This window comes from Phalaenopsis equestris, unplaced genomic scaffold, assembly GCF_001263595.1.
Source record: "Phalaenopsis equestris unplaced genomic scaffold, ASM126359v1 Scaffold000030, whole genome shotgun sequence".
NCBI classification, from domain to species: Eukaryota; Viridiplantae; Streptophyta; class Magnoliopsida; order Asparagales; family Orchidaceae; genus Phalaenopsis; species Phalaenopsis equestris.
In genome coordinates this window covers 459,313-472,233 of record NW_018164472.1, presented here as the reverse complement: position 1 = coordinate 472,233, position 12,921 = coordinate 459,313, and the positions used below count along the sequence as shown (strand labels likewise).

At 32.5% G+C, this 12,921-nt stretch overlaps 1 protein-coding gene across 1 annotated transcript in view; it reads left to right on the top strand.

The window, feature by feature from the left end:
- LOC110018649 (probable LRR receptor-like serine/threonine-protein kinase At1g67720) overlaps positions 1-4,938 on the top strand; it is a 51,111-nt gene extending 46,173 nt beyond the window's left edge. Inside the window, exon 15 of the mRNA XM_020716017.1 lies at positions 4,462-4,938. Coding sequence (XP_020571676.1) covers positions 4,462-4,794 — 333 coding nt within the window. The 3' untranslated portion in view covers positions 4,795-4,938. The remainder of the gene's footprint in view (positions 1-4,461) is intronic.
- Positions 4,939-12,921: the final 7,983 nt, after the last annotated feature.

The window sequence follows — 12,921 nt, the reverse complement described above, 5'->3', positions numbered from 1 at the left end:
TGGTTTTTTCCACATAAATTCTCATGTGCTTTTATGGTTATTTTGATTTTGCTTCTGTGCTTAAATTTATTGTTTTGATTTTCTCGAATCTTGTGATCCTATTCCGCAGTGAAACTACAAAGAGATTCTTTTGGGTTAGTTTCTCCCTGCAAACTGGTATCAAATGGGGGTTCGATTCTAGTGGGAGCAATGACCGAAGAAGCAAGGTTCAAGGTGGAGAAGTTCAATGGAACAAACTTCATTTTCTGGAAGATGTAGGTGGAGGATTTGTTGAAAAAATTGTACTTTCTACTACAAGAATCACAAGAAAGACCGAGTCTATGCCTGGGGAGGAATGGGAAGTGTTGGATCGAACGATACTGGGTTTGATCAAGTTAATATTTTTCTCATATGTTGCTTTCAACATTGAGAATGAGAAAACTACAGTGAATTTCATGACGGCATTGACCGAGATGTACGAAAAACCTTCTCATTCTAATAAGGTTTTTCTGATAAATAAATCATTCAACATGAAGATAGTGGAAGAAAATCCAGTGATAAAGCATCTCAATAACTTCAACTCTGTGACGAGTCGTGTTATGTGGGGATCAAGTTTGATAATGAGGTCAGAGCAATGATGATATTATCTTCTTTACCAGAAAGTTGATATGGATGGGTATCGACGGTGAGTAATTCTTCAGGGACTTCAAGGTTGAACTTCGACGACATCGTGGGTCTGATGCTAAATGAAGAAGTCCCCAGAAAAGTTGTGCACGATGAATCTTCAGGTTCTGCGTTGAATGCTGATAACAGGAGAAGGAATCAGAGCAAGAATACATGTAGAGGCAGATTCAAGTCCAAGAAAGGAAAACCCAAGTCAAGTAGAGGAGAATTTTGTAGAACTACGGTAAGAAGGGGCTTATTAAGAAGGACTGCAAAGCTCCAAGGAATCTGATGGTGGAGGACAGTATGGTAGTTTCTTTATTAATGTTTCTACTGGTGAAATCCAAAATGACTCCATGGTGTTATCCCTAGTTAGTATTGAATCCTAAATAGTGGATTTAGGTGTTTTTTTAATGCTTGCCCCAATAAAGAGATATTTAAAAATTACACTGAGAGTGATCTAAGGAAGGTTTATTTGAGAGATAACATGACCGGCAGTATAGTAGGAAAGGGTAATGTTGAACAGTCTAGAAAGTTTATTGAAGTCAAACATGTTCCTAGTTAGAAGAGAATTCTTATCTCTATGAGCGAGCTAGCAAAGTCAAGACTCATGACAACATCCACAGGTGATTCGTGGAAGGGGACCACGGGGTCGCTCAGGGCAACATTAAAGACACCCTTTATTTGATCAATGAAATGACTGATTTCATTGATTTGGTTGGAACCGTGGTGGATGCATGTCTGTGATATCGTAGGCTTGGCTATATGAGTGAAAAATGTATGAAGTTTTTACTTTCAAAAAATAAGCTTCAGGGTTTGAAATCAATTGATTTGGACTTCTGTGAAGATTATATATATAATAAGCAGAAGAAAGTTTCTTTCTCGAAGAACGAATTAGTGGTGAGGTGAAAGAAACTAAATTTTGTGCATATTGATGTATGAGGTTTTACTCCAGTTCAGTCCATTGTAGGTTCTTGTTATTTTGTCACATTCATTGATGATCACACGAGAAATGTATGTGTTTATTTTTTAAAGCAGAAATTTGATGTATTTGAAATCTTTAAGAAATTGAAGACTATGGTTGAAAATTAGACAAACTTGAAGCTGAATTGTCTCATATCAAATAATGAGGTGAGTACCGTGATTAGAAGTTCAGAAATTTCTATGTTACAGAGGGTGTCGAGCATGAGTTCACTGTCCCAAGGACATCGTAGCAGAATGGTGTAGTTGAGCGCATAAATAGAACAATCACAGAGCGTGCTAGGAGCTTGAGGTTGCATGCAGCTGAAATAGTTTTGGGTTGAAGCAGTTATCACTGCAGTTTATCTGATTGATCATAGTCCATTAGTACTTTTAGAGAAAGGCTTATCTAAAAAAGTTTGGAGTGACAAAAATGTATGTCTATCTCATTTAAGAGTATTTGGGTGTTCTGCATATGTGCATGTTGATATAGGTTCTAGAAGCTAACTTGACTCGAAATTTGGCAAGTGCACTTTCATTGGATATGACTCAAATGAGTTTGCACACAAGTTTTGGGATTATTAGAATAAAAATTTCATCAAAATCAGGGATGTCACTTTCAATGAGATAGAGATGTATGAGGACAGTGTCGGAACTTGTGACAGTTTGTCAGCTACTTCTAAAGAATCCAGATATGTGGAGATAGTTAATGTCATTGATCAGGAAGTTGGAAAAAGAAGAAATGTTCAATGAGAAGGAGCACTGGAAGTTCCTCAGACACCTGCTACGGAAGTCAATAGATCCAGCAGAGTGAAACAACACATACAAAAGTATTCTCCTTCTTTACGCTATTTGTTACTAACTGATAGCGGTGAATCAAAATGCTTTGAGGAAGCCACTCAAGTTGAAAATTCAAGGTAGTTGGAGCTTGCCATGGATGAAGAAATGCAATCTTTGGAGTCAAATCAGACTTGGGATTTGACGGTACTACCAAATGGCAAAAGAGTACTTCACAACAAATAGGTCTATAGGCTGAAAAAAGAGTCAGATGATGGAAAGTGCTACAAGGCAAGTTGTAAAGGGTTTCCAATAGAGGGAAGGAGTGAATTGTATAGATATCTTCTCCACAGTCGTGAAGATGACAACTATGAGGGTTGTGCTGAGTTTGGTAGCAGAAGATCTATATCTGGAGCAGATGAATGTAAAAACATTTTTTTTATATGAAGATATGGAGGGATTGTACATGTTGCAACTACAAGGTTACAAGGTTCCAGGCAAAGAATGTTTGATTTTTAGATTGAAGAAGAACCTCTATGACTTGAAACAGACTCTAAGACAGTGGTGCAGGAGATTTGATAGATTTATGTCAGACAATGGGTACTTGAAGTGTCAGGCAGACCATTGTTGTTTCATTAAACACTTCGGTAACTGTTATATTTTATTTTTTTTATATGTTGATGACATGTTGATTATAGCGGCAAATATGGATAAAATTAGGGACTTAAAAAATCAGTTATCAAGTGAGTTCGAGATGAAGGATTTATGTCCAACCAGGAAGATCTTTGGAATGAGAATTAGTAGGGACAGAAGTGCAGAAACACTGAAGTTGTCTTAGGTAGAGTACGTTGAAAAAATCATACATATGTTCAACATGAGTGAGGCGAAACCAGTTAACATTCTCTTAAGTAGTAACTTCAAACTATCTAAGGAGCTATCACCTAACTATGAAGCAGAGCAAGCACGGATGGAGAGAACTCTATATGTTTCAGCAGTTGGAAGTTGGATGTATGCGATAATTTGTACTAGGCTAGATACTGCATATGCAGTGGGAGTGATCGGTGGGTACATGAGCAACCCAAGTAAACATCATTGGGAGGGGAACAACTAACAATGCATTTATTATGGAAGTACAAAGATCAATCTACAGGGATTTGTAGATTCAGATTTGGCAGGAGTTCTCTCCTAACTGTAGTTTTTTGTATTTAAGTTTTATTAGGTCTACCACTATCTTTCGTAACATACGTCGAATCTAAAATATCTACTCTCCTAACTGGATCATCAGATAATTGATGTAAATAAAAAATCAAAAATATATTTTTACTTAATTTCTCTCCTAAGCCAAACAAGTTTGTGAGAACTTATTTCAATTCAATTCCTTCATCATTCTCCTTTCCATTTTCTTTAATTTTTCTTTCTTTCATTTCTTCCTAACCAAACAAGGCCTACAGGTACTTTCAACCGTTTGTTTCACTGCACTTTCTTTAGTACCTGGACTGAGTTGTGCAATAAACTACATTAAAGCCAAGCAGACTGCTTTCCTCATCCACTTTGTGCAAGTAGCGCTAATGAAATTGACTTAGGAAAATTTGCATGCATACCACATAATTCTTATCTATTTACATATCTAATCCCAAATTTTGATATTTAATTTTGATATTTACACTTATAACACCATAATGTCTAAAACCTGTGCATTTTTTTTTAAACTTTATGTGCATAAGAATTTCATCCCGCAGATAAGCGAGATCGAATCTATGACCCCAAGTGTCTTATAAACTCTGCTAACCAAAGAGTCACGGTAGGTAGCACATCTAAAACCTGTGCATGAATAAGGTCTATTTCCCTTCAAAAAAGATAGCAATTGTGGTTTTTTAGATTTGATGTTAAAGATTCGAGTGGTATGCATCTAAATATATAAAAGTTAGATGCATGAAATTTTAATCAAATTTTACAATCCATTGACCTCAATTACACACCGATCAACTTCAACCATGACAAAGATTCATTCACCATATCCAACTCCCCTAACACAACTTATGCTTCCAAGAAACTTTGAACCACCCTCGAATTCTTTTGCAGGCCACATCGTACATTGAGGGCGGAAACATTCAGGCCATCGCCGATCCCTTCCTCGAAGACAACTTCGAGCTACAGTCGATGTGGAAGATTGCCGAGATTGCGATCTTATGCGTCAAACCACATGGAAATCAGAGACCATCGATTTCATCGGTCCTTAAGGAGATTCAAGAGGCCATTGCCATCGAGCAAGGTTCAGGGGCGACTAATGGCTGTATGTTGACCGGAAACTCTCCGGGCTCTTCCTTGAATTTGGACTCAGTGGCTCTTACTGGTTCTGAGAGACATAGAGATGCTTCTTTTCTCAGAGTTATTTCACAACCAGGTCTCAGGTGATGTTTTAAGATTATATGAACTATGTTAATAGGAATTGTTCATCACCTTTGATATGAATTCATGTGTTCATCTAGTAATTGTGCGCATTTTGTTACAGCAATGTCATGGCTTTCTGTGAAAATGTTGACTTATTGTTTGGGAGCCTTTTTGTGATGACAAATATTTTACATTTTGAATTGTTTAATTTATCATTTGCAATGAGATTGTGTTGATGGTTAAGGTTGATGAATAAATGATTAGTAAGTGCAATCATTTATCTTTTATCAGTTGATTTCTTGAATTATTTATCTAAAATATATATGAGAATTTTAACATGGAAGTATAAGACAAACGTGATAGCGCGAACTCTCATCCATCGAGATATTATTCATTATGACCTATCTGTCTCTGTGGTGTTTTCTTGCGAGCATACTTAATTTGAATTTTTTGATAAAATTTCAACCATTATGTCGAAAGGAGCCTTGTATTTAGGAGTTTACTTCTAATTAATGCAAATATGGAGTAAAACTCATCTCCACCATATTCAATGGAGTAAAACTTGCTACAAGTTTATCTTCTACATTTTGAGTAACATAAAGTAGTTGACTGTCAACTAAAACCCTTCAAATATGACAAATAAACTAGTTTTCTTATTTCTACTTCTTTAGGAAGCTCAAAGTTAAGGCCGTTTTTATCATCTTGAGCAATCATCATAACATATTTTATCATTTTATAAATATTATATTATAATTAAGAGTGACATTATGTCCTTCTATAGCTAGTTAGCCGATGTACATCATATTTCTTCTTAAGTTTTGAAGTGTTGCCACTTACAATCTTGATTATTATATCCTCAATGTCTACAATATTTATAAGCTTATTGTTAGTTAGAAACAATATGTCATAATTACTTATATAATAGTTTTTCATTCCATCTTTATTATAAAGAGATTGAAAAAAAATGCACCTAATTCAAATATTCATTTTTTTTTTTATTGTCCATGCTAAAATATAAATACATCCTAAATGCCTTTCACAATGACATTTATGATCTCATCTCTTATCTTCTAACATTACTCACATATGTTTTCTTATATTATTTCATTATGTGGACAACCTTGTTGTGATACAAATATCCAATAAGGCGATCTCAATATTTGCTCTTATTAAGATCTTATTTAAGGCTATTATCATGAGATTTTGATTTGTCTCTCTATTTATTGTTGCTAGCATTCTAAGATCTGTTTTTCTTGTTAGTATTTAAAATATAAGATAACATGTTTTGGCCTTTCTGTGCCATATAGTATCCTCATTATATAAGAATTTGATCTCTAATAATGTTGATCTTCATTGTGAATAATCCATGATAAATACTTATACTAGTTACAATGTCATCCCATCTCTCAGGTGTTATTGAAGGCAAATATAAACAAAGAGCTTATCAATGAACTCAATATTCACAGGGTTCTGCTTTCTTGTGATCAGTCAAGTTGACCATGTTTATATAATTGATGATCAAAGCTCTTTTCAACAATCTAAAATTAAAAAAAGATTTGTAAGATGAATACCTTGTTGACCACAAAAAGACTTTTCATGCAGTTAGAGAGCGTCTTCATACCATCTACGACTGTCATTGTATTAAAAATGTTAAAAGTAGACATTTGTATTAAGGGATTATAAATCAAAATCTGAAAGGCACAAATCTCGAGGAAATCTAACAATCTCGAGAAACTCTGGATTGTAATTGTCATATATTCGACTTCGCTTTAAATTCTCGAGCCCCTCTTTTTTGCTCCATTCCAGGCCAGCGGGTGGTTACGGGAAGGGAGCCAAACCAAGCCTAAGAAAGAGACATATGGAGAGACTACATGTCATATGTGTAAAAACAAAGACAAAGGATGAATGCATAAATTAGTATTGATTATGCTTCTATTTTTACTTTCTTTTATATTCTTCTTCTTCTCTTATTTATTTATTTATTTATTATTATTATTATTTTAATTTGCTTATTAATGCAAGTATCTTGACAAGTAAATGTTATATAGTTTATATAGTAAAAAAAAAATATGTTTTAAATATTAATGCTCAACCACCATTAAAGACTTTGGTAGCCTCTATTATAGACTTTTGTGCCATCTTTTAATCAATTTGTTTTGAATGCTTGATATATTAATAGTAGGCAACATATTTAATTTTGTTAGAGGGAAGAAATACATTGACCAAGTAATCATTTTTTTTGGTGCTACCACATAGCATAAAAAAGTTAGAAAAAGCTAAGGGTTTGTTTGGGATAAGTTTTTTAATATTATTATTTTTTTAAATTTTTTTCATTTATTTTAAAAAATATATTTATTGGACATGTTTTTTTTTTTACATAATTTTAGTATTTTTTAATTTTAAATATTTTTAAAAACAATCATACCTTAATTAATATGATAAATATAATTTATTTTAAATCAAAATATATTCAACATAAAATACAAAATACAAAATGAAAAAATAAAAGTTATCTACATTAACTTGTAAAGCCCCAAGTCTTTCAAATTTTTTATAACTATCACATTATGATATGCAAGCGAAAGAAAATATTCTTTCGATTAAGTCAACTGATTTAAATTTTTTTTATTACATTTGATTTTGGCTTCACTTTAATTTAAAGTCAACAATATGATTTATGGAATATAATTTTAAAATAAATCATTTATTTTCAGTAAGATGACTCCAAATACATATGAATGTTATGGTTTGGATAAAGTATTTTTTTCTCATTGATTAAAATCATAAATTATCTTAAAGCAAACCAAATTAATTAGTTCAAGGGATAGCTTAACATGCTTAATAATAGAAAGGTTTCTTAGAATCAATCAACATTGTTTTAGCATAATTACAAATTAAAAGTGATTTATATTCTACAAATATCCTTAAAAGTCATATAGTGTATTAATTTATACCTTATATATGTAATTAAATAAAAATTAAAATTTTTTAAAACAAATTTTCAGCCTTTCAAATGAGCCTAAAGTTGAAATCAATTTTTGAAAAAAAAAAAAAAAAAAAAAAGGAGGAGCATTTGCATAGATACCACATAATTGTTAGGTATTTACATATCTAACCCAAAAACATTCATATTTACATGTGTGTCATTCAAGTCTTTAACATCACATCAAAAATATCACTAAAACTTTCTTTTTAAAAAATGTAATTAATTTATTCATGCATGGGTTTATGACATCAATATCAAGCTTCATATCAAAACCGAAACTCTTCCTTTTACATATATATATATATATATATATAACCAAGAATATATATCACATTATTTATGAATGAAGCAATATATTTTATTTTTTTAATATGAAATATTTGAGCGATATGAATGTCATGACTTCCTAACCATCATCAATACCTTCTTTAATGAACATACTAGTGATTTTCTTGTGGTGCTTCTTTAATGATCTCAAGCCCATAAATCAAGATCGACTTGTCATTAGATCGATGAACTGAGTTCTAGCTCAATATATGAACTCAAATTGAGCTCAAGCCTATTATTAAACTAATGGCTCGAGCTAAACTCAAATCATCAATATGGAACAAGTCAAATCAACTCTTTAAAATGTATTTTGTTCGTAAGGACACAATGCCAACTTATCTAGGGAAAGTTCTCACAATATTAGTTTTATCAACTCAATTTATCTAATGTCCACAACATTATAGATTCAACATGTTTACATCCTCTTAAGATTGCTATTATTTTGGCATCAAGCTAGAAACACTTGTAGTGATCAATGATTTTAGTACTTCTAATAATTAGAGGAGAAAATATTACACTTGTAGTGATCCATTATACATTTCAATTTCTACGAATTTGATTCATCATCCCGTACATACGTATAACACATGTATTATTATCTCTAATTCGAGAGACCATTGACGGTTTTTATATCAGATGGGGTCTATTGGATAACATGATTTGTAGTGACCAATTACATATAAGTGTAAATTAAATTACATGGCTATGTTTATCATTTTTATATTTTGATGGATTTGTTGGGATATTAATCATGCCACCTTTCCATTATTTTCTAACTATTTTTATTTATTTTTTAGCATCATAACTATATAGCTAAATTAAATTATCAAAATTTAATTATTATTTTCAGCTTATTATGAATAATTTTAAATATAAAATTGTATTTCTCATTAAACTAATGAAATAGTAATTAGCGATTTAAATATTAAGTTATTTAAGTAATGCATGAAACTTCCTCTAACCCAACCTAATTAACACATATATTGAAATCCGTAAAGATGAATTCATGTCAATCAAATAAATATTTTGATCGAAATAAATTTTATCTACATTATTTTGTATATTAGGATTTGTTTGGAGTAGCTTTTGCGTTTCAGGATAAGCAGTTTATACTGAAACATGACCTGCGGGTCGACCGCGGGGGTCGACCTGCGGCCTGCATTTAGTGTAAAAAAATCAAACGCGGCAGTTATCATTTTCAAAAAAGTTCAAACCAAACGGTTAGGCGGTGTTTTCCAAAACGCCGCCGCACTTACAAGCTACCCCAAACGGGTCTTTTAGGGTGCATTTGGGGCAGCTTGCGCGTTTCAGAATAAAACAGTTTATTCTGAACGCGACCTGCGGGGGTTGACCCGCGGGCTGCATTTTGTAAAAACCTTTGGTAGACATCTACCTCTAATCATGATAAAAGGAGAAACAAAATAGACAACAAAAAAGCCAATTTAAATGTTTTTTTGGGTTTATTATGGCAATAAAAACAGCATCTACCTTTATTTTTTTTTTATTTTTTATTTCCAAAAAGAAATATTTAGAATGGAAGTAATTAATATAAGAATAGGTCTTAATTAAATTAACTGATAAGCAAGAAGATAACTCCCCATCGCTGTTATAAATTAGTGTTATAGCTAGCTTCTGTTTATTTGCCAAAAATTTCTCATTATAATAATCACCCGAAAAGGGCTCAATTATAAATATATAATTACCATTTTTTTTCCTTAAAACTCCGATTTGGGAATGTTTGACAATAGATTTGTTTTCAGTAGCCTTGGTTGAGTTATAAGTAGGGTTGTAAACGAGCCGAGCTTGAGCGAGCTTAGGCTTGGCTCGTGTTCGGCTCGTTCGAAATAGCTCGTGTTTGAAATCAGCTCGTGAACAGTGTGTTCGTGTTCGGCTCGATTTAAATATTTGTGTTCGTGTTCGACTCGAAATTGGATCATTAAACTAAAATTGAGAAAAATATATGTAAAGTGTGGGATTCGAACCTGAATCAAATATATACAAAAGAAAACACTAACCACATTGCCACATGAGATGTTATGATGTAAACTTAGACATAAATATATATAATACATTATTATATAAATAATATATGTAATATATTGTTATAAAAAAGGTTATATAATTTTTTTTTTCGAGCCATTTCGAACCGAACACGAGCGAACAAATTGTTGTTCGTGTTCGGCTCGTTTACATTTCTAGCTTTAAAAACGAGTCGAACATGAACAAACAAATCTTTGTTTATATTCTGCTAGTTTATATATCCAGCTTAAAAAAATATTCATGTTCGGCTCGTTAAGCTTAACGAACGAGCCGAACACGAGCTGCTTAACGAGCTGTTCACGAACAACGAGCCAAATTGACAGCCCTAGTTATAAGCAGAAGTTCCTATTGTTTTAACACTAATTGGGCGGTACAAATGCAAAGCCAAAATTTAGGTGTTGGAGATGCAAATACATAGAAATTGATTGGTTTGTATGCAAATGATCCTAAAATTAAACTTTAGTGGGTTCAGTTCGTAAACTTAGCTTTCATCACCTTGAACATTTACATGAAAATAAATGAACATTTGTACCAAGCTATGGAGTTTATATGCATGTTGATATAAGTTTAAAAAGAATAGGAACGTCTACTTATTATTCAACCAAGACACTGAAAACAAATCAAAATTTACAAAAATTAATATTAATTTAATTACGTATTTTCATTTGAGCCCTTTTTTTTGGATGATTGCTGTAATGCAAGTAATTATATCGATAAGAAACAAAAGCTGGTTAAAGTGAAATCCAGAGCATGTATTAGTTGACAACAGGGAGATAATTAATAGTTTAAAAATTGGTGCATGTATAACACTAATTTATAAGTGGGATGGAGACTGATTTACTTGCTAATTTAGTTTAGACTTATTCGTGTTGATGTGTGGTAGAAAATTCATAGCGATAGAGTTGTGGATTGCCGTCTTAGCGTTGCACGAGAATTCAGCATAAACTCGGGTAAAAGAAAATAAGTAGTAATAATACCTGAAGTTTTTTTTTCTTTTTTTTTTATGTGGAAAACCCTTAAAGGGAAAAAAAATCACGAGGTTTGGACCAGTTGTAAAAATCCACTATATGTTGATGATTGCAGAAACTCATTGTCTCATAGACGAAAGGGTTGCTAGGTTTTTCAAGTCACAATGTCGACTGGCGGCTTCTGGTTGGTGGGGGTCGAGGGTGATTGGTGGTGATCGATGGTGGTCAGCGGTCGACGATGGTTGGTGGTGGTTGACTGTGACGGAAGTGCTCGATGCAGGTCGGTGATGTCGACAACGATCGGCAGTGGTCGACGACGGTCGGCAATGATTGAAGGAGATTAGCGGTAGTTTAACGGTGATCGACGGCAGTTGGCGGGTGTTGATGGCGTCATCAACGATGACAAGGGTGGTGTTGGACATCAGCTCTTTCTTAAGGATTTAAGTTCTCTCTCAATCCTCCAGCGCCCTCTCATGAGAGGGGTGAGGCATCTATTTATATTGTTCTGGGTGCAATGAATGCAGGAATACAAACCATTTTTATCGGATGGTCTGAAAGACTTCCTTCAATCAGGCATCTTTTGATGGACTTTTGAGTGCTTGAATGATGTCGGAATCACGCAATCTTGTGCTTGTTGGATTTGTCTTATCGAGATGCTCAATTCGATTATAAGCTTGTTATTCAGCATTTGTTTAACCTTCTAAATATGTTCGAAAAACTTTTAAGTGTGGTTTAATGACTTGATCTGAGCTTGATTTGACTCATATTAGATTAAATTTGGTAAATTTGGATTCTTCTTGTCGAGCTGGTCAATTTAACTGTAAGTTTGCTGAATTTGGTGTTCTATTTGAATTTTTATCTATGTTTAAATATTTCTTACTCAAAAAGCATTCTTAATATCTATGGCATGCATCGAGATTCGTGTCGGATGATGAAGATTTGCTAAAAATGTATCACATATATTAAATTTTTCCATGGTATATATTTTTGTTTGGAAAAAAAAAATAAAGGCCTACTTACTATCTTGTTTTACTACCACAAATTAGTACAAAAAGTTCAATATTTAGTGATTTTGTCCATCTTAAAAAATAAAATTGGTTCCGCCAAAATGAGAATTTGATAAAAATGAAAAATATGATTCGTGGTTATATGATTAATTTTATTATTTGATGAAGCATTTGAAAAACATATGAAGAAGGCGCTAGACATGTAAATAGCCGTTTCGATCTGATGATCTGATTTAACTTTAGCGTTTCTAATAAAACTCCGACGGGTAGAGCAAAATACGCCGGAATGTTTAAGATTAGTTGAATCAAATGATTGAGTTATATTAGAGGCTGAGTGCTTATCATGCCACAAAATGTTTATATGGGGTATTTAACTTATTATAAAATAGGGCCAATATTATTAATTTAGAAAATAAATAAGGATTATCAATAAGTGATTTAAATTTTATTATTTTAAAAAAAAATGTTTCATAAATTGGAATCACACCTCTTTACAAAAAATAAAATTAATATATATTTTTAAATTAGGAATAATGATGAAGATGACAGAGTCAAAGGATTTTAATTTTGAAGTTTTATTAAAAAATATTTAAAAAAACTGAATTTTGAATGAGGAAAATAATGCCGAACGGATCATAAAAAGCTAATCAGCCGAACTTCGATTATATTTAATTATTAGTTGATGTGATGAATGGATTGTCAGTTTGGGCGTTCTATTTGACTCTTGATTTAATTCCATTTTGTCCAATTGCATAAATTGTACGTTTTGATTTAAATTTCAACTTATAGCATAATTGTATAAATTAAATTATATATATATATA